Raw genomic sequence first — 21,148 nt, 5'->3', positions numbered from 1 at the left:
TGAGATATTAAGTAACAAATTCGTTAAAACTGCCTGTGAAGATTAGCTGACTTTGGAAGCATGTTACGAACAGCTCAGAATAAATGAAAGAATGAGCCTTATATTCATGGAAAGCTACGGATGTCTATTTTCTGGACCAATTTACGGATTGTTAATATCATTTTTCTAGAAGACGTTATGGCCATTGTAACACTGAAAGGTTCAGAAAAGGGCTAAGCAGATTTGGCTAATAAAATGAGAAAGTAAAGGCACTTGTTTTGTGTTTTGCTTTGTCATCAATACTCAGCAGTAAATAGGGTTATGATTGCACGCATTTGGCTTTGGAGCAAGTGAAAATGCACAGCTAGAAAGAGAAAGCACGGCACATGCAAAAGAGAAACATGGACAGCTACACACATGCAAACTGCACAGGTTGGAAGGCATACACACACTATACATGGACAGCACACACACAACAAGAAAGGCACGACATGGCAGAAAATGTGTTTGTTTTGTGGCTGAAATGATGGAGGTCATGTGTGTGCAAATGTAAAGGGAAACATGGACATCACACACCCATACAAACTGCACATGCAAGGAATTGAAGTGGTCATCTCCTTAGCCTATAAATACATCCACCATTTCCCTTCCTAAGGAGAATCTTGATCCATCAAAAGAGCTTCATTCACAAACACAATTTCCTTGCCGTGACCTCCATCCATTCATCTAGCCATACTACATCTCACCAGTCCATACACTTTCATCTCTTAGCCGTGCAAATCCATTCCATCCATATATTCATACACATCCTAGACATTTGTGCTACAACAAGGTGGTGAAAACAAAGGTCCTTGGCGTTTCAAGCTTGAAATTTTGGAGAGTTTTAGGTATACTTCGTTCTTGCTTTCAATGTCTACTTTTTTATTTTCTAATTTTGTTGCAATTATGAGTGGCTAAACCCGTACTTAGCTAGGGGGAATTCGAAACCATGTTCATGCTTGCAATATGATTTGATTAGCTTCAGTTATGATTTCATAAGTTGTGAATTCAATTTGTTTAATTGCTTGATTGATAACTTATTCGTGTATGTTTATTAAGAGTGCACACTTAGTTTGCATGCATGAATATGATGCTAGAGTATAAGGGAGTTTCACCTAATAGTTACAAACTTATATTCACAAGTAGTGGAGGTCGCTTATAAACGATCGCGTTAAATAAATTCTTCGTAGGAGTTTCATGCTCATCATAGTAACGAATGCCTCGTCAATACTTATAGTTTTCATAATGCTTAATGATCTTTGATTGTATCTTTATTGTGCTGTTCACGTAAAGAACTTTTGAAGAATGCTTGAATTGTTGTATGCGCTTTCCCATCAAATTCAATAACTTAAGGAGAACTTGAAGGTTAATTTAAGCGGACTGAATTAACCTGGGGTGTTGAGTTTCATGATTGATCGAAAGAACAACTGAAAATTGATTTATATGCAAGTATGTCATGTGTGGAGAAGAACCTCCTAGCTAGCCTTCCATCCATTCAATTTACTCAAATTTGTGCAGATTTCATTAGTTTTTTAATTTACTTGTTTTGTTTTCAAATTCGTCAAAATCAAATCCTCCTTTACTTTAAAGTGTTTTATTAGTCAAAATTTGTTTTGATTTGTGTTTTTAAGTGTCTTGAGTCAAGTTAGAACCTAATTTCGTCCAAAACCATCCCTAGAGTCAGTTTAGGGTCTAATTCATTGTTTTAAGCTGTTTTGAGTCTTTTAAACTAGTTTTGAGTCTTTTTAGTTTGTATTGCATCTTTTGAGTCTAGTTTGGTGTTTTAAACTTAATTTTATGTTTTTAAGTCCGTTTAGAGGTTATTAGCAAGCCCTCCTAATCCCCAGTCCAGAATGATCCCTACTTACATTCTTTACTACAATTGATACAAGAGGGTTTAATTTGTGTATTAAGTAAAATTCGCATGAAATTTTTGGCGCCGTTGTCGGGGATTAGCAACTTTGCTAATCCCTTGTTATTTCTTTTTGTATATTTTCGTGTCTTTTGTTTTTAGTTACTGACTTTGTTTCTGTTTGTGTTTTTTTTTTTTTTTTTTTACTTTTGATATTTGATTTAGTTTCCTTGATTTCAGGTACTAGAGAAGTAAGACATGGATTTTGCAATCATTCAAGCTCAATTGGCGAAACTTACTTCTCAATTGTCACAATATCCCGAAAGAACCACAATGCAAAGTGTCCCTACATATGGTGTGTCCTATGGGCAAGGATATCCAACTCATCAATGTTCTCAATTCGTTACGAATGAAGATGCTTGGGGTTATCAAGGCCATAGCCAATCATGGGACAACATGTTTTCCAACGCTTACAATTCGGATTGGAGAGATTATTCAGATTACATGTGGGGAGAACCTCAACAATTCCAACAAGATGGATATTGGCAGCAAGAAGAGGAGTTCTATTCAAGACAGTTGCATGTGTAATTCATAAGTAATTGGTAAATCTACATAAGATTGTTAAGGGGACGGCGGAACCCTAGGTTTTTACAATTTGGTTTTCAAAACTCTTTTCTTTTGTTTTCTTTACTTTGTCAATTTATTTCATTATTTTTAATTAAATTCGTTTTTAATATTTTAGGTCATTAAATCATTCTCTTCTAAACTTTGTTTTCAAATAATTAATTAAGATTTGGTATTTACATAAATTATTCATTCAATCCCTGCGGAAAACGACCTTACTTGAGCCGTTTATACTACAACTACCTTGTTCTTTTGCAAGTATTTTTAAGTGTTTTTATCCCTACTTTTGCAGGTGGTAAAAATCTCTATCACTGGCCTTGTGTCTCTAGAAGCACAATGAAGATTAACTGTAGTAACGTTGCACATTAATATTTTCTATGATTGTCAACTTAAAGTCCTTTAATTTTGTGATACAAGCAAATCATTCATTTTTTGCACATCATCTAGTCATCCATATGAATCAAAGAAAATGGTATATCATAAGGATATACCTATAACTATAATTTTCGATTTATTCGACACATATACATTTAGCTAAATAGTCTCTAAATCAAATGAATTTTTTCTAAAAATTAATGATTTTAAATAAAGACAAAAGAATAAACAGTTCCAATTATTCTCATTGCATAGAACTCTTTAAAAAAAAATTTGTGTACATTCATTCTTGAGAAGTTACAATAGTAGACCAACATATAATTGGGTGAAAGAAAATGCCAAGCTATCTCAAGTCATATTTTATTCTAAATAATTAGAATTAACTTAAGTGGGTTTAAAGGATACGCTTAGCGCTTCTAACTCTGAAATAACAAGATATATTTGGGGAAAACTTCAATTAAAAGAATAAAAATGTTATTTTTATCACATTTTTCAAATCATATTTGTACTATTTTTCTAATATAAGTGGGACTCAATTGTATTGGTGGCCCAATCTTTATTAGACAGGTGAAACAAATGTAATATAAAAATAGAAAGGGGTTTTTAAACTTTAATCCTTCAGGAAGATTGAAATTTAAAATAAACCTAGATTACATATTGATTATAATCCCTTGATGTGTCCTTAATTCAAAATAATTAATGTGCATTTTATTTAATATCTCCCATTAAATATTTAAATTTGTTAGTATACAAATTTTAATTTACTTTTTAACCAAAAAAGAGTTTTTTAATTTATTAATTTTATTTAACATTCTTCAAACTTGAAAGACTCAATTAATGTACCTAAATGTTAGTACCCAAATGTATTATATTGAACTAATGTATTTAAATGTTAGTACCGAAATATATGTACCGAAATATACGCACCAAAATGTATTATATTAAATTAATGTACCTAAATGTGTATACCAAAATGTATGCACCGAAATGTTAGTACCAAAATGTAGTATATCGAATTAATGTACCTAAATGTTTGTATCGAAATATATGTACCGAAATGAGTGTACCTAAATGTATGCACCAAAATCTATTATAATGAATTTAATGTAACTAAATGAAGAAGACAAAGTACATCAAAATATACTGTATAACAAAAATTAGTTTATCTAAATATTTACAACAAAATATATTACGATAAACGAAATGAAAATAAAATAAAATTAATACATTAAAAATTAGGAAGAAAAAGAGAAATAATTAAAAAACTAAAAATTAATAAATGAGGTTATTAATGTATCAAGGGACTAAAATTAGATTTTAATCTAAAAATCATCTTTGTTAAGGATTAAAATGAAGTTTTCTATTTTAGCAAATATAGCATTACTCCAAAAGAAAAGATAATGAAAATTAATATATAGAAAGACCAATCACCTTCATTACACAGTAATGAATTTCCATTGCGTGGCCTTTGACATGAAGCCTTTAACAACCCTATATTAGCGACTACAGATGATTCCTGCTTCTATTGCTTTTTGCTCAAAAACTCAAAGTTTGCTATTTTTGGTTGTCTCATCTCTTGATTGAGCCCAAAGGGAAGATTTATAGCAAAGTCGACTAATAAGACAACCATTATAAACTGAATAAAAAAGTAGCAATACCACTAACGACCAAGTTTTATTTGAAACAAATGGATTCAGATAGCAAGGATTCAGTCTTCAGATAACAGAGTTCACTTAATTGGTTTATTAATTAAGTTATGATGTCATATATACATGAATTGGCCATAGACTATAGGAAGACTTGACCTTTTATTTCTTTATGTGCGTGTGTGAATTCATGATCACATGTGTGTGTGTGTGACTTTGAATAGTCTTTCCCAAGTATTTTAACTCCCACAGTAGTGTTTTCTTGTTGAAAAGACTTGTTGAATGATTCAGTCAATGGAAAGAAAAAGTATCACGATTACGATGCACAAGCTTTTATATTTTCTTTAGCTAGAGATGATAATTGATATCTATTACCAACTGCAATACAATAAACTTTGAGTCGCTAAATTTGTTCACCAAATAATTTTTGAAAGGGTTAACATTTGGACGTACATCCTCTTTTATTTTGCATTGATCCTAAGGTTTAATTAAGCTAAGAGCATCTAGGATTTTGAAACTAACTAGCTGATAGGTTGTTTAGTATTAATTTGTAAATTATGTTATTGTAATTACGAATTTATTGATCAGTTATTTTTTAGTTGTGAGTTTGCACAATGTACATGTTCTAATTTGATCAGTTGATTTTGTCTTGCTACTCTATTTAGCATTGTTCTTACACTTAATGTTAGCTCTTTATCGAATTTCGAACTTGCTTTCCTATCGATTAGTTTTTCTTCACAACTTCGCAATGTTTAGTTGATTCTTGGATTTTTCTTACTATTGGATATCTAAAATGTGTAATAAGTTGAAGTTGAAAATAGATCTCATTCTTTTTCACGCCTTTGTTGTTCTACTTTGGCTTGAATCAGGCAAGTTGGAGTTTTTTCTCTTAGTCATACCTGCAATGTTTTAGATAAAACAAAAACGTTTTTAACCATTTTAAAAGTATTTCCAAACAAACCTTATACCAAGGATTCAGTTTCGGACAGCAGAGTTCACTTAACTGATTTATTTATTAATTTATGATTATGTCATATGTACATGAATTGGCCATAGGCTATAGGAAGACTTGACTTTTTTTTTTTTTATCTGCATGTGTGAATTCATTATCACATGTGTGTGTGACTTTGATTGGTCTTTCCCAAGTTTTTTAAGTCCCACAATAGTGACTTGTTGTTCAATCACAATATTGCAGACTGATTCAGTCAAGCCACAAATCCACAATAGTGACTTGTTTATCTGCACAAGCCTTTTGTATTTTCTTTAGCTAGAGATGATAATTGATAGCTATTACAAACTACAATACAATAAATTGAGTCCTTAAATTTGTTCACCAAATAATTTTTCATGCGTCTAACATTTGGACATGTATCCTCTTCTGTTTTGCATTGACCAAGGTTTAATTACACAAATTCACAGTGAAAAAAAAAAGTATAACAATTAATCTGCAAATTATGTTATCATAATTCTGAATTTATAGATTTCTTGTTTTTTTAGTTGTGAGTTTGCACAAGGTACTTGATTTTATCTTGCTGCTCAATTTGGCGTTGTTCTTCCGGTTATTGTTAGTTCTTTCTCGAATTTCTGACTTACTATTGTATGAAGGGGTTTTCTCCACAACTTCATAATGTTTAGCTGACTGTTGAAGTTTTCTTATTGTTGGATATTTAAAAATACGTAATAAATTGAAGTTTGAAAATAGCTAGGTCTCTTTCTTTTGCATGCCTTTCTTGTTCTAATTTGGCTTGGATCAGGCAAGCTTGAGTTTTTTTTCTTAGTCATGTCTCTGCGATGTTTTGGATAAAACAAATATAATCTGTCTTAAATCTCAATTGAGGTGTGTTAAGCTTCTACTATTGCTCTAGTTCTTTCACATCCTCCTTCATATCCTTGGGGCTTGCTAAGGCTAACTCAGGTCCTGCAACTTGTGGCGCGGTTTTTCGTTACTCTACGGGTTATTTTTTAATGGTCTCTTCTATAGTTTTGCGCATTATAGGATTAACAAAATATGTGGCATTATAGGATTAACAAAATATGTGGCTTAAAAACGGCTCTTTTAGTGCGACCTTTTGCTTTGTTTTTTACTCTTTTTCATCTCCTTTGCCATTTCACACTCATTGGAAAAATTGCATTTCCCTATTGTAGCACATGATTTTCCATCGTTCTCATATATTTTGAGATGCAGTTGCCAACATATAATTGCTTTTTTTTTTTTAATTTATAGGTAAGTTAATTATTCTTTTCTGATTTGTTGTGAAAGTAAGTTAATTGTTCAATCATGTTATTATCCTGTTTCATTACTCGGGTATATTTTCCTGGGCTGCCAATATATATACACACAAGACACACTAGGTCTAAGCCCTCTTATAAGTTTGCATCGTATCATCCTTCAATATATAAGATTTTGCTATTATATTAAATTGAAAGGAAAAAAAAACATATTTATGAGACGCTGTCATGAAATACTTCTAACTTCCTCACTGCATAAAACACTAAAAATTGATTATTTATTATACATGTCTGCATACTAAAGAAGCTACAGTAACCAAATTACACTTGCAAATTACCATAAACACAAATATCTAAGAAAAGAGGGAGAGAAGACAATCCATCATACAGAGTCCACACCACACAGCTTATCTCTTAATTAAAAAGCATAAATTATGTTTAATCAACCAGTAGAGCCAGTCTTTCTTGTTGTAGCTTTTGCATCTCCGTTACTTTGCTTGCCATTTTTCTGATCAGTCTTTGAGCTGCTGATTTCATCAGAAACATTCTGCTCTCTCGATGTCGTCGTCCCATTGATTTTCCCACCGCCCCCTTTGCTGATCCCTGGCCTGCTTTTAGCTCCACATCTTATGATAAGAAAACAATAAGTATTTAATCAAAAAGCTAGAGACAAAGTATACTATCTTTACCAAGGAAATATCAAATTAAATAGCAATAAATATATACATATATATATTTTGTCCAATATAAACAAATGTAATACTAATCTTATGCATGTAAATTATGATGAAACCACCATACATTATGGAGCGACTAATATTCCTTCTGTTGGCGTGCATATGGTCGTGATGCGTGATCTGCAGCCTGCATATATATATATATATATATATATATATATATATATATATATAGTCCAATTCAATCATATATATGATATAATTGGCAACACAATCAACAAATTAACTAGCGATTTCTATTTATTTCAAATATATAAAGATAATTAAACAAACAAATTAAGTTACATTCGATCACTTACATATTCAAGGATCGATGACGGTAGGACTCGCAACTGGGAATTTGGACGATGTTGGTTTTTGGCAGGACGATGAATCCATGCACAGTTAGAGCCATGATCTCAGTAATTCAGAGTGATCAGTTTACTAACTGCGTGTGGGTTTCTTAGTAAGAACAAAAGTCCGAGGTTTATATAGAGTGAGAAATGAGAATGCATGGCAACTTGTACTATTATAATATTATTAAAGCTTTGATTCTGCATTATTTTTCCCCTTTTCTCTTTTGATCCCTATAGGCTATAGTGACATAAGAGATAAAGGTTTGTATAGTCTTTGTCCATGATTGAGTTGGGTTATACATATGACTCCGTCAAAGTCTTTGGACACGTATTTTGAAATGGATCGAATATCCATGTGACCATATATTACATTTAATTGACTCAAATAAAGAGCTACTGAATCAATATCGAAAACTTAGTAATCGTCTGATAGTGAGCAAAAAAAATATCTTTTTTTTTTTTTTTTTGCTAAATAAGAATCATAGGATGCATAGGACTTATAATCATTAAGGGTAGGGAGATTAAATTTCTAAATTAAATTTTGTAAACTAAATGATGTGGTTGTTGATAATTGAATTATTACTTAGATGTTGATTAACATGTTTTTTCTTATTGGTAACATATTATTTAGTTTATAAATTAAATTTAAAAATTTAGTCTCTCTACCATTAACTCACCGTTAAACACTTTCAAATGTTCTTTGTAGTAATGGTCTTCCCGCTTTATTTTAGTCTATTTTTCTTAGGGCATTCAAAGGGAAGGATCGAGGTGGCTTTACCTAAAAAAAATCATGGTTATGAAACACCGATCAATACCCTCTTCAATAAATGTAGCTCTTATTCTCGGTGGTTATACACTCGATTTAAATTAGTTTTCTCTTTGTCTAGACTCTGTCTAGTCTTTTAGACTTGTATAAACTCTAATTAAATACTAAACGTAAAGCCAAAAAAGCTATTAGAATGCAAATATCTGAAGTGAAATTCAATTGACAATATAAAAAATAGTTCGGCTTTCTATAATTCATGTAAAATATTTTAATTTTTTGACGTGAAACATTCTTCATTCACAATACCGTTATTTCTAGACATAAGTATGACACGAGAAACGAACAGACTAGCTTTGATACCATATACTGAAAAGCATTACCCAAAAACTTATTTTATCAAATACTATTCAGTGTGATCGAGATATTTTGTCCTGATAATTAGCGAGTCCTTGTTCTTAATTGGCTTCATCTAGTAATCTCAGTCTTTCCAGCTTCATAAATGAAAGCCTACTAATTTGTGAAGGAAATTGAGAAATGGTGCTTCACGCGGTGCATGGGTGTCCACTGTCCTCCCGATATTGACTCTGGCTGCCTTTCGCTCTTTTGTTTTGTTTGAGTCAAATTTCCTTGACGGACATCTAACACAAATAAAGAGTGACTTTGACCGTTGGTTTGATTTTAATTTTCTAGGGCTCGTATGTATTCTACCTTTTTGTTAAGGTATTAGCAACAATTAGGGGCCCTCCACATTGTTTCAGGTTTTTCTAATTGAATCATTGTCCATGCAATGATGAAGATAAACCCCATAGCTTTAAAATATGTAGGGAAAATAAGGGTCTAATACTATATTAAATTATAGAAAATTTCAAAATAATCATGAAGCTACGAAGTGAACATGCAAATTAGGATAGAAAAATCTAAAATTGGTTGAGGAAAAAAGCATTAATAATACTCTGAATTATAAGACTCTGGTGGATTAAGATGTGTTGAACTTGAACTCTCTCATATTATAAATTTAATGTAAAAAATCACACATCAATTTTGAGAATAAATGACTTAGCGAAAAATCTTCTTTTAACAATTATGCAAGATGACTCTCTATCTAAAAAAAGTCGAGGTGTTGTGGAGCAAAAAATAATCAAGAGGCGACACGTGGATTTTTAGGTGAAGAGGACAAAATTGCCCTCGAGACACACCGGGTTTCCTACACGCGAGCAGTGGAGAATCATCCATCAATCGAGTCAAGAGTGCCCAAAATAGGTAACAAGTTCAAATTTATCTCATCCATCTTTACTCCATATCCTCTACAAGGAAACCATTCCATAACCTTCAAAACCTTCCATATAAATTAAATTAATTAGGCTAATTAATGGATTAATTCCTAATTAATCCATTAATCACCAAATTAATCACCATTCACCTATAAAAAGCTCTCCATTCTCTCCCAAAAAGGGGACTTCCAACTCTTGCTAAAATTCTCTAGAATTCTCAAACACTTTTCTCTCTAAATTCTAACTTTGGCATCGGAGGTTCTTCGCCAAAGCCCCCCCCATTCATCGTGGGCGCATGAGGTTCTTGGCCTTGACCTAAGGTGTTATTTGTTTTGTAGATGCAATTTTGTCTAAGATCAAGGAGGAAGAAATTTGCATCCACAGATGTCTCTTTCAAAAGAATATGATCACTCTGAAAAGTAAAAGAGAATAGCTATATATAATAAACATATTTTAACATTTGGTTTGTAAAAATGATCAATCTTTACTAACGAATACATATTGATCATATATTCACAACGCAACAATGACATGACGACAACAGAATGACTTATATTGATGACATAATAAACACTATTCAGTTCATAAGTCAAAATATGTTTATAGTAAGTAATTGCTTAAAGTAAAAAGTTTCACCTATTCACTAGAATTTCATGCTTGGTCACACGTATCTCTTCGTAAAAAAATACTCTTTCTAATTTATATTCAATTATAAATTTAATATCTGAATATAATATTATATTTCCATCAAAATCTAGAGGTGGTGGTTTTCCCAGTTTTTTTTTTTTTTTATCAAACAAGATTACTTACATTAAAAATTAGTACAAGGTCCAAAAAGAGCAAGCAAAACAACAACATATAAAGTACAAAGCACAAGCAAAATGAGAGCTGCAACCCAAGATACTTAGGCTCGATGGCTGCAAAACAAACAACAAAAAAAACTCTAATGTCAAGTATTATAAACTAAATCACTGCTGCCGTCACGTCCTCAGAGAAAGCTAAACTCTAGACCAAGAAAGTAGACACCGAATCTAAGTCTCCATCACGAATTCTTGTAAATACATACACACAAAATATTTTATGGATAGAAAGTGAAGCTAAGGAGGTAGATAAAATACCCATCAATTTCAGAAATCGCATTATTAAGTTGAAATCACCATAAGCATAGTCACCCTTTTGGTTGGTTTCTTTTTGGCCATTTTTTGTGAAGGTTTATCATCCAAAGGAAGCATGATTCACGTGGGATGTTACGAGATTCATACATCTTCCTCTTTTTCAGAAGCAAAGAACATGTAGGCCCAAAAGGAATTCAAGCTAGCTGGGGAAGTATTATTGTATGCTTGTCACTGGTTAGTGGGAAGAATAAATTATAGAGGGTACTATATAGTATATACTATGCTGACCAGAACACGCATTCTGCTCGCTATTTCTTTTTTATTCTTATGTTGCGTTTTGTTGCACGGTATTATCTCTAAGTGGATTATTTGAGTAGACTGGCTAAGAGTAGATTAAACTGATTAAATTGAACTAACTTAATAAATCATTTGGTGTAATAACAAACTAAAAAACAAAACAAAACAATGGAAAAGGTACTGTCATCAGTTAGTTGTTTTCTCTTTCTTTAGAATCATTTTTTAGCAAGTGCGGCACCGGCTGTCAACCATCCCAACACCAAAAGGGTCCCAAATTAAACATTCAAATGTTTTTTCTTTATTTTTTCCATTTTCTACATATCTCTAGTCTCTCTCAAATATTTCCTAGAAGTACATTTGGTTCTTGAAAGTTTGTACTTTTCCCTTAATATCATTTTATTTTAGCGAAACTACTACGTGTGAAGGTTCTAAAAAACGTTAGGCGCTAGTCGAGCGGTTGGCTGACACCTAGCGCCTAGGCAAATTTAGGTAAATTTCTTGTATATCTTATAAATAAGTACATATTAACACTTACAAAAAAATTATTCTTGTATATCTTGGAATAAATATATTATATACCATATAAATTAGTTAAATTTATTTTATAGTAGATGATTAAATATTGAGGAAAATGTTATTTAAAAAAAATATACATATCTAACATAAGAGTATAATATAAGCTGATCTTATTCTGATCATAAAAAGAAAAAGGGACACTTTGGATGCGGTCCCTATCTATCAATATTCTTTGATTGAAACCTTGTTAGTTTTTAGTTTTTGATTGAGGTCCCTGATATTAATGTAATAATGTAAGTTACTATATTTTTTTAATTAAAAATTAAAAATTGAAAGTTTTAATTGTTTATATTAATGAGATTTTAAATAAAACCCATAATTTATGGGATTAAAAATAATAAAATTTAAATTATTCTCTCTATTATATTGTGTGTGTGTGTATATATATGTATGGGTACATTAACCAAAATTAACAAAAAAAGTTATTGTACCAAAACATGGATACATTCTCAAATCAACGAAAAAGAATGTACCCATATAAGTTTAAACATGGATTAAAAAATTTGAATGGATTTTATATTAAAAAAAGGTACATTTTACATATAACAAATTGATATATTTGAGAATGGGTACATTTAAGATTAAAAAAATTGAAAAATTATATGAATGGGTACATTTAAGATTAAAAAATTGAGAATCTTTTTATATATAAAAAAACACTAATAGGTACAAACTTAATTTAATTTAATTTTTTATTATTTTGGAAATGTTTGAATTGAAAATTAATTAGAAGTTTAATAGAGGTGTGAGTATTAAACCCTAAATTAATTACTAATTTTTATATTAAAAAAATTATATAATAAACATGTAAATTCATTATCACATTAATGCTAAGGACTTGAATCAAAATTTGAAAACTAATAAGGTGTTAGTCAATGAACAATAAAAACTAGGGACCGGATACTAATTTTTCCAAAGAAAAATAATAAAATAATGTAATGCAAGAGTAATATAGTGTTGTTTTAAAAAGAACAAATAATAAAATATTATCTAATAATTTATATAATTTATTTATTAGGGGATAGTGGGTAATTATTGTTTGTCCCTTTATTTTGTGATAAGGCTGGTGGTCTTCACACCAAACTATGCATCTTTTCAGACTTTTCCACTTTCCATCTTCTTCTTCTTCATGCCAAACTAGCCATCTTTTCAGATTTTGATTTGTGGTTTCGCTGTTGCTCGTTCTCTCTTTGTCTTTTTCTTTCCATCTTCTTCTTCTTCTTTCCTGAAAAACCACAAATCAAACATCGAAAATATCTCCCTCTATCCCTCCAAATTAAAACAACTCCTTCAATCCCTTCATCTCTCCACCACACATCTCCCTCTATCCATCACCGCGCTTCTCCGTTTTCATGCACAAAAGTCTTGGGTTTGCAATACTGGTCAAATCTAAGATGCCACGCGACGAGATGATCTGGGTTTGCAATTTTCACGGACACTGATCAGAGAAACGAGGAACCATTTACCATGCCACCTAGCACCGCCTAGCACTGCCTAGTGCCGCCTAACGCCGCCTAGTCGGCCGCCTAAACCTTCTCCGTTTTATTGAAAGTTTTGCCCAAAATCGCCACGGAAGCCTACCGCCCAACGCCTAAGCGCCGCCTAGGCCGATTTTTAGAACACTGCATTTGATAAAGGACATATAGAGAAACAAATCTATCCATGCTCTTTTTTAATATTAAACAATATGTCGAAAAGACTCCATTATAACTTTTCAATTACTAAAAACTCAAGAACAACCCTACCCTAATTATTTAGATAGTACACAAAATGAAAAGGCTAGTAGTCACACATGCATATCTTGTTGAGAGTATCATATATCTCATATTGACAAACGTTAGCTTGTGAGTGGTTAGATTATAAGTGAAATGGATTGGTCAGCTCAATAGGTTTTGTTTGTAAGTTTGTTAAAGCATCTCCAGGGACTCCTAAAACTTTTGAGGATTCATTTAGGGACTCAAAAGGAATATATTTGTCCCTAAAAGAATATTAACTCCAATAAAAGTATCCTTATAGTATAATCCTTAAATTTTGGGAGTAAAAAATTTAAAAAAAATCATTGTCAATTTTGCAACCGTTGATCTAAACAGTAAAAGACAAAACAAAACCAGAAAGCTATCAGTGTTAGAATATAAGGGATATTTGTATTTTATCATTTGAGTTATGTAGAGGATGCCACTTGTCTTTATATTAGTGGCTGTTGAGATTTGTCGTAAGGGTATTATGAGGTTGTATGAGTATAAATAGTAGGAGTGTCTTGTAATGATTAACTTAATAGAAATAGAAAGTTTTCAGTTGAAATATCCTCTCTCTCTCTCTAAACTTTTTCGACAGTTTCTCTCACTACCTCCATGGCAAAGCTTATGTATTTTTAGCTATGTTGACATGGTATCTTCGCCGGTGTGGTTAACACCATCGGTTGCCGATCCTTCTTGCTTCCGCTCCTTCTGTTTGTTGCTTCGTAGTTCGTTGTCGGTGTTACAGGTGTTACTTCTGATTTCAGTTGTCGTTGTTCAAAGTCGGTGCTCTACAAAACCCTAGAATTTAGGGATTTTTCGTCGTCTTGAGTCGTTGTTCATCTTCATTGGTTGTAGATTTGATATTTCTTCTGCATAAAGATTGTATTGCTGTTAATTGTTGAAATCTTTTATTTTTCTCCTAAAACCCTAATTTTTGGGATTATTGTTGTGGGTTCTTGAATCTGTTTATGCCCTCTCTACTATGAACTTGTTGCACTTCTTATGTTTGTTTATGGTGTCATCTGTTGATTCCATTGTGTTCTTGCGATTCAAGATTTGAGGTTTGTCAGTTATACAAACATGGTTACCACTGCACAATTGGCTCTTACACAATCCCCAATTTCTTCCTCGATTGCAAGTGTGAGTAACACTATTACGGTAAAACTTGATGATTCCAATTATGTTACTTGGAATTTCCAATTGGAACTGTTGTTGGATGTTAATGGAATTCGAGGCTTCCTTGATGGATCAATTCCTTGCCCAGCACGCTGTGATGTTTCTGATTCTAATCATGACATAGTGGAAAACGAACAAATTGTAGCTGATGCATATAAAGTTTGGAAGATTCATGATAAGGCTTTAATGCCACTTATTACTGCCACTTTGTCTACGGCAGCATTATCTTGTGTGATTGGTTGTAAAAGCTCGAGAGAGATGTGGACTTGTCTCCATTAAAGATTTGCCAATATGACTAGGACTAGCATTGTGCAAATGAAGATTAATCTTCAAATTTTACGAAGGGCTCTGAGAACATTGATGCATATTTGCAACGAATCAAGGATGTTAAGGATCAATTGGCAGCAGTGGATATATTCATATCTGATGAGGACATTGTTATTGTGGTATTGAGAGGTCTACCTCATGAGTCTAACATCATTAAAGCAGTGATTCGTGGTCGTGAGAATCTGGTATCTCTTAAGGAACTTCGATCATAACTGAGGGTTGAAGAATCTGCATTAGATGAAATCACTAGATAGATTCCTTTATTGTCAGCCATGCATGCCAAACTACTGGTTCTACATTTGATGTTGGTGGCTCTTCAGGTACAAAATCATATGTTTCTAGGTCTGAGAGTGGTCACTTCTCTGGCAACAACAATTTGTCCTTTCCTGCTACTTCTTTTTCACAATTGATTGCCCAAATGCCATTCATGCCTTAGTTTTCACAAATTTCATTCTTTTGACCTCAGGCTTTTGTTTCTTAACATGGCTCAGGGACTTACAATAATTTTAAGGGGAACAACTTCAAATCCAAAGGCAAAGGCAAGAAATTCTTTGCTGGAAATCAGTCACAATATAATAACCAACCTTTTTATGGTGCAATTGGGTTCTCACACACTACATTTCACCCTCAAAGATCTTAAGTTTCTCATAATCCTCAACAAATATGTCAGATATGCGATCGAAAATGACATTCTGCACTTACCTGTTTTCAGAATAGTTGTCAAATTTGTCATTGAGTGGAGCATACTGCAACTACATGTTTTGATAAAAACCAAGATACACACCAACCATTCAATTCATCATAGTACCACTCTTATCCACAACATTATCTATCACAATACTAATCTTCAGTGCAATCTCAAGCTCCACACACTGGAATGACTAATGTTCCTTATAATTATGTTCCTACAATGAATTCTCAGTTCTTTCAGCATCCTGAAGGTTCCCAAAACAACTCTCACATTTCTATGATTGCTCGAGCTCAAGCATCACCTTCTGCACCACAACAGGAGTATTGGTTTCTTGACTATGAGGCAACCAATCATATGACCAGTGATCTATCTAATCTCCATATGGCTGCTCCTTATCCTGTTAATGACACTGTCATTGGAGCAAATGGTGAAGGTTTACAAATTGCTAATTATGGCAGTTCTCATATTTCCACTAAGTCTCACATGTTTAAATTGAACTCTATTCTGCATGTCCCTTAATTGTCTAAACACTTGTTGCCTATTTATCAACTGTGTAAAGATAACAATTGTAAATGCATTGTTGATGAATTTTTTGTATGTGTACAAGACAAGGTCACCCAAAGAACATTAAGGACTGAGTAACAATGCAATTTACCCCATTCCTGTGTTCAAACCTTCAACTGGTCCTCCAACAGTATTTCTTGGGCAAAAAATTAGTTCTACACTATGGCATTGTAGATTGGGACACCTTACCAATTCTATTGTACAAACAACTCTTAGTAGGTCATCCATTCCATTTCTTAGTACCACAAATCCTCAACCTTGTATTTCTTGCTTAAAAGGCAAGTTCACAAAATTGCCATTTCCTGTACATGCTTCTAAGTCTTCAACTCCCTTTGAAGTGATACATACAGATGTATGGGGCCCTGCTCCTTAAATGTCTCTAGAAGGTTATATGTACTATGTATCATTCATAGATGAATGTACTAGGTATACATGGATATTCCCTGTTATAAATAAAGCTACTGTGTTGGACTCTTTGTTCAATTTCAAGCCTATATTGTTACTTCCTTTGCTAAGACTATTAAAATTTTGCAAAGTGATGGTGGTGGAGAGTATATTAGTTCTCATTTTCAATCTTTTCTTAAGTCCAAAGGCATTGTTCACCAAATTTTGTGCCCATACACACCTGAGCAAAATGGCTTAGCTGAAAGAAAGAATAGGCATGTTATTGAAATAGCTATTACTCTTCTTCAACAAGCTTCCTTATCAACCTTTTTTTATATCATGCCTGTGTTACTGCAACCTACCTTATTAATAGGATGCCCACACCTGTTCTTGGAATGAAATCACCATTTGAAGTGTTGTTTCACTCTCCACGTAGATTAGATCACTTAAAAGTTTTTGGATGTGCCTGTTATCCTTCTCTGAAACCTTATAGAACCAATAAGCTTGATCCTAAGACAACACCGTGTATTTTCGTGGGTTATGCTGCACAATACAAAGGATACATTTGTTTTGATGTTTCCAAAAACAAGTTGATAGTTTCCAAACATGTGTTGTTTAATGAAACACATTATCCTACATTGTCTCAACCATTTGACAAGCAATCTTCTTCCTTACAAACTTCTACCTCACCACCACACATTGTTCATTCCAATACCTTCCATCAGTCTCCCATTATCGCCATACCTTTACCATATGTTTTTCAACCAACTGTTGCATCACCTCAAGTTACTCAGTCTAGTTCTCTTTCACATTGTGATATTGTCTCATCTCCTATTACTTCAGTTGTCCATGGTACTTCTAAGTCATCTCCTATATCAGAGTTACATCCAGACATCACCACATCTCAGGTTTCAGATCTACAACTTGTGAACATTAATTCTCAGAATTGTCATCCTATGCAAACCAATTTCAAGTATGGTATTTCTAAGAAGAAACAGGTTTTCAGTGCTATAGTTTAGTCTTCCATTGGCACAAAACCAACCTCATTTACTACAGCTTATTGAGTAGAAACAGGCAATGAAAGAGGAAATGAATGTTTTACTTCAACAAAAACTTGGTCCCTTGTTACTCTACCTCAAAATAAAAACCTAGTGGGCTGCAAATAGATCTACAAGGTCAAGAGGCATCCATATGGTTCTATTGTTAAGCACAAGGCCCAGTTAGTGACCAAGGGTTTTTCTCAAAAAGCAGGACTAGACTATTATGAGACCTTCAGCCCTATGGTTAAACCAACCACAATGAGATTGATGTTATCCTTGGCAGCTACTAAAGGTTGGAAATTGAAACAACTCGATGTCAAAAATGCTTTTTTACATGGTTTCCTTGAGGAGGAAATGTATATGTCTTAAGATCTAGGTTTTGTTGATGTTGATCATCTTGAGTATGTGTTCAAGTTACAAAAGTCCCTCTATAGACTAAAACAAGCTCCACGAGGTTGGAATGCCCGGTTTACCTCATTTTTTGTTTCTCTTGGATTTAAAGCTTCTTATGCAAATCCTTCTCTCTTTTTTAAAGCATGATGGTCTTCATATGGTTGTGTTATTGTTATATGTGGACGATATTATACTCACTGGGGATCATGATGCTAGTGTCCAATCTGTGGTTCAACACTTAACTAAGGAGTTTGATATGAAAGACTTAGGTCTTCATTATTTTCTAGGTCTACAAATTGAATATCATCCACAGGGGTTGTTTGTTCATCAATCTAAGTATATACAAGACTTGCTGCAGAAGATAGATATGGTTTAGTGCAAGCCTTGCATTACTCCATGTCATCCTAATAAAAATTAATAAATCGTGGCAGTTCTCTATATTCATATCCTACACATTACAGAAGCATTGTTAGGGCTCTACAATACCTAACATTCACAAGTCCTGACATTACATACTCAGTTAGTCAAGTTTGTTAGTTTATGCACACTCCATTAGAGTCTCATTTTGTTGTTGTTACAAGGATTTTGAGATATTTTAGAGGAACTATGGATTGGGGAGTCTGTTTTATACCTGGAGATTTAGACATTTGAGCATACATAGATGCGGATTGGGCAGGTGATCCTAATGATCAACGCTTTACAACTGGTTTTGTGGTGTTTCTTGGTTCCAATCCTATCTCTTGGAGCTCTAAGAAACAACATACAATCAGTCGTTCTTCCACTGAAGCTGAATATCGACCTATGGCCACAACCACTGTTGAGATTGTCTATCACGCCCCGGACCCGAGGTCGATAGTAAAAACTTGAACCCGAATCCGAAACGTGAGTTAAAAACTAAATAATTAAAGTAAAACTGAAATAATGGAGTGAAAAATAAAATTCCTCTTATAAAAAGAAATCCAGAATTCTTTACAAGACTAAAATAAATAAATACAAAATCCTATCCTCACACTTAATCCGATCTCATCATGTCTACCCTCTTAAACTGTTTAGTTCGTAAACCTACATAACAAGAGAGGGGTGAGCTTTACCAAAGCTCAGTAGGGACATAACATTATCATAATAATTGACAATACTAAATTACGTGTTATAAAATCTTGTAATCAAGCACCAAATCATTATCAATAATAATGCATGAGTGCAATGCAATACTCTTCATCTCTACCCATTAATTCATATAATAAAACACGCGGACCTGCACGTCCCATACCGTGCATTTTACCTCTGCAATGGTGGTTATAATGTTTTAATATACAAATTAACCCTTGTAACTCAATCATCACAATTTCCCCTTTTGTTAGTCATCTTGCCAAACCCTTCGTCGCCAATCCCGAATTACCCTCAAAGAAAATGTGCACAGTGGGCTCGCCTGAGACTTGGTACCTACTAAGAGTTTGGCTCAACTACACAAAAAATATTTCCAACTACCCTCATTTCTAGAACTTCTTCCTCAATACCAAACTTCCAACTAATCTCACACATGAGTGATGCACAAATAATCTTATTTCATCATTCACATGTACCACAACATATTCTCAGCAAATAGCATTTCACCAATAATTCCATAACAAATAATAAGTAAACACCCAAGATAAACATTTATTCAATGAGCATCAAATCACATTAATCAAGCAATAAGATCGATAATGATAATATCACACTTCACGAAATTTAATAAAGTCAATCTCCGTAAAGGTTTGCCGTATTTCTCCTACCTGGACTCCAAAGTATTTGTTCCAAGTCTCTATTACAAGAGTTCACCACCTTGATAAAATCCTATTCACAAGTATAAGCAAATCACTATATGCAAGACATAGACTCTAACTAATCAAAGTACTTGGGTTACTAATTTACTACCACTCAAATCAGATATCAAATTGGTTGACCTATAATACTATGAAAAATAGTTTTGTGTATAGTAAACATATTATGGAGACCAAAAGAAAGAATAAACTTAGATAGTCCTCTGCCTTCAAAACCTTATGTAATTTGTATAAAATAACCTTACATAAAACCATTTACCAACATGATTAATCATTTATAACCTAGACGATATATTGTGCAAAAAACTTAAGACTTAGTGTGGTTTTGTTCCAGTATATACTAATGTATATAAAAATAGCTATACATATACATCTACATATATTGATAGCGTAGCATATGTGTATATATAAACTTCATTCTATTCTCAATCAAATTAACATAATATTGTATAAATATAAAGTAGTTTTGGAAAAGGAAATTGAATTGGATTTGTCAAACTAGGGTTTATCATAGTTCTTTCATATTTTATAATAAGACAGCCAAATCAAAGATATATATAGATTTGAAGCCAAATTACATTAGATTTGATCAAGCGAAGAATTTGTATAAACTAACTTCGAATAGAAACTCCACGACAGATATAAACAAGGAAAATATATAATAGTTATGAAAAGATAAACAAGGTATAGAAATTGTTACCCACACAAAGAAAGCTACTGACTCCACAGTCCTCCCTCCCTCACTCAATCGATCGCTCTCTCACTCTCAACAGAAACCACAGAAAAACAACTCTCTCTCTCTATCCTGGTCTCTTTCTCTCGAATTATTTTTCCCTTCTTCCGTCTGTTTTCCTCTTTCAAATGAATGAAAAGCACTCCTATTTATAGGAGGTTAAGAGTCGGTTATAGCTATTCTCTTATTGGAAGGTGTAGCAACAAGAGATAAGTTGAACCTATCTCCGTACTCCCATAATCTGCTACGGGTGTGTGTAAATAGGGAGGCGTTGCCAACAATAGCATTGACCTTGACCAGCCAATTATTTTAGACCAAAATAATTATAGAAGTAAAGCTAAAATCAATAAATAAAATAAATATAAACAGGTAATTAGACAAGGTTAATATATAGTAAACAAATAAATAATTAAATAAATAATATATAGTTTACTTTC

General features: G+C 32.8%; 1 protein-coding gene and 1 long non-coding RNA gene across 4 annotated transcripts; both read right to left on the bottom strand.

Moving 5' to 3' along the window:
- Positions 1-6,978: 6,978 nt before the first annotated feature.
- On the bottom strand, positions 6,979-7,958 carry LOC126614623 (uncharacterized). 2 transcript variants are annotated; one of them, XM_050282271.1, is made up of 3 exons: positions 7,781-7,951; positions 7,546-7,608; positions 6,979-7,370 (listed from the first exon to the last, which is right to left on the bottom strand). In XM_050282271.1, the coding sequence occupies exons 1-3, from the start codon at positions 7,873-7,875 to the stop codon at positions 7,187-7,189; spliced, it is 342 nt and encodes a 113-aa protein (XP_050138228.1). In that variant the 5' UTR covers positions 7,876-7,951; the 3' UTR covers positions 6,979-7,186. The 2 variants fall into 2 exon arrangements, with proteins under 2 accessions (XP_050138228.1, XP_050138229.1); XM_050282272.1 differs by lacking the exon at positions 7,546-7,608 and having other exon boundaries at positions 7,781-7,958.
- Positions 7,959-18,678: 10,720 nt separating this feature from the next.
- Positions 18,679-20,898, bottom strand: LOC126614628 (uncharacterized). 2 transcript variants are annotated; one of them, XR_007620456.1, is made up of 3 exons: positions 20,679-20,898; positions 19,931-19,991; positions 18,679-19,217 (listed from the first exon to the last, which is right to left on the bottom strand). It is a non-coding gene; the product is annotated as an uncharacterized LOC126614628 (long non-coding RNA). The 2 variants fall into 2 exon arrangements; XR_007620455.1 differs by lacking the exon at positions 18,679-19,217 and having other exon boundaries at positions 19,795-19,991.
- Between the last annotated feature and the right edge of the window lie 250 nt (positions 20,899-21,148).

Source organism: Malus sylvestris, chromosome 3 (genome assembly GCF_916048215.2).
Source record: "Malus sylvestris chromosome 3, drMalSylv7.2, whole genome shotgun sequence".
NCBI lineage: Eukaryota > Viridiplantae > Streptophyta > Magnoliopsida > Rosales > Rosaceae > Malus > Malus sylvestris.
Note: the sequence above shows the minus strand (reverse complement) of the source record. Positions and strands in the feature narration are given on the sequence as shown.

Bases quoted from the DNA above. Each gene is read 5' to 3' on its own strand.
- LOC126614623 (XM_050282271.1), bottom strand. From the start codon at position 7,875: ATGGCTCTAACTGTGCATGGATTCATCGTCCTGCCAAAAACCAACATC. The intron at 7,609-7,780 runs GTAAGTGATCGA...ATATATATGCAG, and splicing joins CGTCATCGATCCTTGAATAT to GCTGCAGATCACGCATCACG. The intron at 7,371-7,545 runs GTATGGTGGTTT...TCTTATCATAAG, and splicing joins AATATTAGTCGCTCCATAAT to ATGTGGAGCTAAAAGCAGGC.